The sequence below is a fragment of the Pinus tabuliformis genome, chromosome 4_2, assembly GCF_031772625.1.
Source record: "Pinus tabuliformis cultivar Carrire ecotype Pingquan chromosome 4_2, CPIR1, whole genome shotgun sequence".
Taxonomy (NCBI): Eukaryota; Viridiplantae; Streptophyta; class Pinopsida; order Pinales; family Pinaceae; genus Pinus; species Pinus tabuliformis.
Genome location: NC_142304.1, coordinates 424,155,624 through 424,159,966, shown reverse-complemented (window position 1 = coordinate 424,159,966; position 4,343 = coordinate 424,155,624). Strand labels below are relative to the sequence as shown.

Here is a 4,343-nt window from a genome sequence, read left to right as displayed (position 1 = left end):
CGAAAATTGGGCAGCATCTGTAAATTGGAACACCCAGACAAGTTAAGCCATTTGAGTCTCGTTAAGTTCCCGACTGAGTCTGGGAGCCCCTGCAGGCTGGTGCAGTTTTCCAAGTCGAGCCTCTGGAGGCCCGTCAGCTGCCCCACCCGGTAGGCCCTGCAAGCTGGAGCACCCACTCAAGTTGAGATTCTCCAGGCCCGTCAGCTGCCCCACCGAGTCTGGGAGCCCCTGCAGGCTGGAGCACCCGTCCAAGTAGAGTTTCTGGAGGCCCGTCAGCTGCCCCACCGAGTCTGGGAGCCCTTGCAGGCTGGAGCACCCGCTCAAGTAGAGTTCCTGGAGGCCCGTCAGCTGCCCCACCGAGTCTGGGAGCCCCTGCAAGCTGGACCACCCACCCAAGTAGAGTTCCTGGAGGCCCGTCAGCTGCCCCACCCAGTCTTGGAGCCCCTGCAGGCTGGAGCACCCAGACAAGTAGAGTCCCTGGAGGCCCGTCAGCTGCCCCACCAAGTCTGTGAGCCCCTGCAGGCTGGAGCACCTGGACAAGTAGAGTGTCCGGAGGCCCGTCAGCTGCCCCACCGAGTCCGGCAGCCCCTATAGGCTGAAGCACATGCCCAAGTTGAGTTCCTGGAGGCCCGTCAGCTGCCCCACCGAGTCTGGGAGCCCCTGCAGGCTGGAGCACCCGCTCAAGTAGAGTTCCTGGAGGCCCGTCAGCTGCCCCACCGAGTCTGGGAGCCCCTGCAGGCTGGAGCACCCGCTCAAGTAGAGTCCCTGGAGGCCCGTCAGCTGCCCCACCCAGTCTGGGAGCCCCTGCAGGCTGGAGCACCTGCTCAAGTAGAGTTCCTGGAGGCCGGTCAGCTGTCCCACCGAGTCTGGGAGCCCCTGCACGCTGGAGCAGCAGCTCAAGTCGAGTCCCTTGAGGCCCGTCAGCTGCCCCACCGAGTCTGGGAGCCCCTGCAGGCTGGAGCACCCGGTCAAGTAGAGTCCCTGGAGGCCCGTCAGCTGCCCCACCGAGTCTGGGAGCCCCTGCAGGCTGGAGCACCTGCTCAAGTAGAGTTCCTGGAGGCCGGTCAGCTGTCCCACCGAGTCTGGGAGCCCCTGCACGCTGGAGCAGCAGCTCAAGTCGAGTCCCTTGAGGCCCGTCAGCTGCCCCACCGAGTCTGGGAGCCCCTGCAGGCTGGAGCACCCGGAAAAATCGAGTCTCTGGAGGCCCGTCAAGATCCCAACTGAATCCGGCAGCAACATCATTTGTTCACAGTTTTGTAACGTGATATGCTTCAATGAATGCATATCATAGAATTCATATGGTAAAGTTTTAAAATAACCATTTTTGAGGACAATTCTTTCGAGCTGATTCAGTTTACCAATAGACTCTGGAACCTCTGAAAGGGGAGCATCAATATACAATTCCCCCAACTGTAGTGGTGCCTGCAATGTGTACATAAAAACATTAAAGTTGATTTGCCTCTGTAAATGTCACCTATTTGACATCGTGATAAACAAAGACAATTCTTAAATGCAAGCAATTTTATTATTTGAAGAGAAATGTAAATCGATGTCTGTCCAAATCAATTAGAATTTATACTACCTGAGATGCATGTTGCCAGAGTGTGTTCAATTCTTCCCCCTTTATGTATAACACTCTTAAATTCCTTGTTGGAATTGTGAAAGATATTGAGGAGATCGGACACTTCTCCCATCGGAGATATATCAGTTGTCGTAACTCCGCTGCACTGAATACGCTTTCAACAAAAGAACCTTCACCCCTAAGCAGTTCCAACCTGCTTAGGTTGCAGTTGACCCTAATGTATTCGAAAAATTGTTCGCTGCCATTTCCATAATCCATGCTAATTCCTCGCACCTGAATTGTTCACTTGGAGCTGTTAAAAACATGATTTTTTTTCTTATAAAATTTCAAAACAAAAAGGCAATTTAGATATGGCAATGCTAATTTGAAAATCCGTGGAGAGCTTCAACATACGTACAGGCGATGAGGGGGAAAGAGTACGAAGAAGATTGACATTTGGTCGCGAAAGCCGAAGCGGATGTTCCTTCTCTGCTACATCTCTGCCGAGATCGCGGAGGTGGTCGTGCATTCTTATACACTCTTCACTGTCGATCTCTACAAGGCATCTGTTCTCTAAGTTACGGAGACCCAGCCATCCGTCCCAGCCAGATCCGTTCCATATTGTGATGGCGGTATCTCTGTTTTCTCCTATAAAAAAACAGGCGACGTCTAAAAAGATCTCCTGCTGCTCTTTATCCAGACCATCATAGCTAATTTTAAGCTTGCTATGAATATCATCAGGAAGTATTCTTCTGATTTTGTCTAACTGTCTTTTCCAAATCTCAGAATCTTTTCCACGAATGGCCGCTCCGATGACCTTAAGAGATAAGGGCAATCCATCACAGAAATCCAAAAAATCTTCAACCAGTTGTTCAAATCCCGTCACAGGACAACTCTGGTCAAAGGCATGCGAGCAGAATAGTGCTCTAGACTGTTGTGGGTTAAGACCTGTTTGCTGGTAAATAGACGCCTCTACAATTCCCGAGCTTGTAAGTACATCCCTATTGCGAGAAGTAACCAAGATTAGACTACTGGATTGAATGGTATCTTTAAACGGTGAAAACAATGCACGAAGTTGATCAATATGATCAACATCATCTAATACTAGGAGAGATGGGGGACAGGATGAGATATGCTTTCGGAGCTTCTCTTTGCCTTCATCAATGTTTCTTATTTGCTCGTCCTGCAAATGAGCCAAGTCTTTAAGAAGTTGTGTCTGCAATGAACTTAAAGAGCTCTTGGCTGCGGTTTCTCTCACATCAGACAGAAAACAAGATCGATCATAATTTGATCTGTGTCTGTTGAAGAATTCTTTTGCAAGGGTCGTTTTGCCTACCCCGCCAAGACCCACAATTCCCACAACCCTCATCTTCTGGCTTTGCTGCTGCACCATTCTTTCCACGTCTTCTATTTTCTCTTTCAGGCCAGTAGCATATTCGGCCACATGAAGAGGTGTTTTACTAACCTTTCTCCACACTTCTTTTACGACCTCATCAACTAGCCGCCCTTCGTCACTGAACGATATGCACGATATATTGATTGAGAAACGTCTCCGAAAATATAGTATGATATACCTTATTATTCATTAAATAACTAAGAAAAAAAAGTGGAGAAAGTATGGCGCTTACCCGTCGTATGCGTTCATATCAAAACCGCTTTTATTGGAGACAAGATGGAGAGCATCCCTCCATTTTTTCAGAGTGCTAGAATCATATCGTGGCTTCTTTTTGTTGGTACGAGGATCCAATGTTGTTTTGTTTTCTAGCAATTGCAGGTCTCGAGCATACCTTCCCTTTTCGCCCAGTAGACACGGAGAGATACAGCGGAGGATACTCTGGACTCCAGCGAGCACTCCATCTCCGCTCCGCGTCCAGCGAAGTTCCGAAGGATCGACATTATGGAAGACCGGAATAATTGTGGACCCGGATTCCACCATTAGTGCGAGCTCGTCAAGACACCAGCTTGATTGAGCATATGTTGGAGAAAATATTGCGACATGCACTGAGGCGGTTCGAATAGCCTCATTGATTTGAGAAGGCATGTCCTCTCCCTTACGCAGTTCGGGCTGGTCCAGAAATACTCTTAACCCACGGACAATAAGGCTACGGTAGATATGGCTGGCGAGGCCTTTCTTTGTGTCGGGACCGCGATGGTTCAAAAAAACGTCATAAACCTGGCCAGTGTTGGTGGATGAAGACGAAGAAGAGGCGATATCCCCGGTATGGTCCGCCATCGGATACAGAAGAAGAAAGAAGCAAGCGAGATCCAAGACGTTTTACAGAGAAGAAAGAAGCAAGCGAGATCCAAGACGTTTTACAGAGATTGGGAATGATCTCACCAGTGCAAGACCACCTAACAGCGAATCGATGAGAACAAATGAAGACACTAATTCAGAGGATTTGTTTTTCGCTGAACGAACCAAGTCGATATATATTTCAATTGAATGAAATTTAAGATACTTTTGTTTTATTATTAAATTGTGAAATCATGAAAGTTGCTGCTAATTTCCTTCGTTCACTGCATTATTGAGGGTTGAGTCACCGACCATATATTCCTGCATCGTTATTATTAAATTGTGAAAACAGGAAAGTTGCTGCCAATTTCCTTCGTTCACTGCATTATTGAGGGTTGAGTCACCGACCATATATTCCTGCATCCTTTAGAAGATATGGTGACCACAGATATGTGGGGCCCAATCTTTATGCAAAAGCAACTGCATCCACTAACCCGAGACATGATTTGATTCCTGAGGTTGAAAGTTAATTTATTAAGCAATACAGGT

At 48.2% G+C, this 4,343-nt stretch overlaps 1 protein-coding gene across 1 annotated transcript; it reads right to left on the bottom strand.

Annotated features, from left to right (window-relative positions):
* Positions 1 to 443: 443 nt before the first annotated feature.
* Positions 444 to 4,009, bottom strand: LOC149169764 (disease resistance protein Roq1-like). Its single transcript, XM_089428804.1, has 4 exons — positions 3,190 to 4,009; positions 1,980 to 3,075; positions 1,583 to 1,855; positions 444 to 1,422 (listed from the first exon to the last, which is right to left on the bottom strand). Exons 1-4 carry the CDS (start codon positions 3,792 to 3,794, stop codon positions 589 to 591), a joined length of 2,808 nt encoding a protein of 935 aa, XP_089284930.1. The 5' UTR covers positions 3,795 to 4,009; the 3' UTR covers positions 444 to 588.
* Positions 4,010 to 4,343: the final 334 nt, after the last annotated feature.

Coding starts and splice junctions, on each gene's coding strand:
- LOC149169764 (XM_089428804.1), bottom strand. CDS start 3,794: ATGGCGGACCATACCGGGGATATCGCCTCTTCTTCGTCTTCATCCACC. Junction 3,076..3,189: donor GATATGAACGCATACGACGG/GTAAGCGCCATA, acceptor CATATCGTTCAG/TGACGAAGGGCGGCTAGTTG. Junction 1,856..1,979: donor CTCTTTCCCCCTCATCGCCT/GTACGTATGTTG, acceptor TGAACAATTCAG/GTGCGAGGAATTAGCATGGA.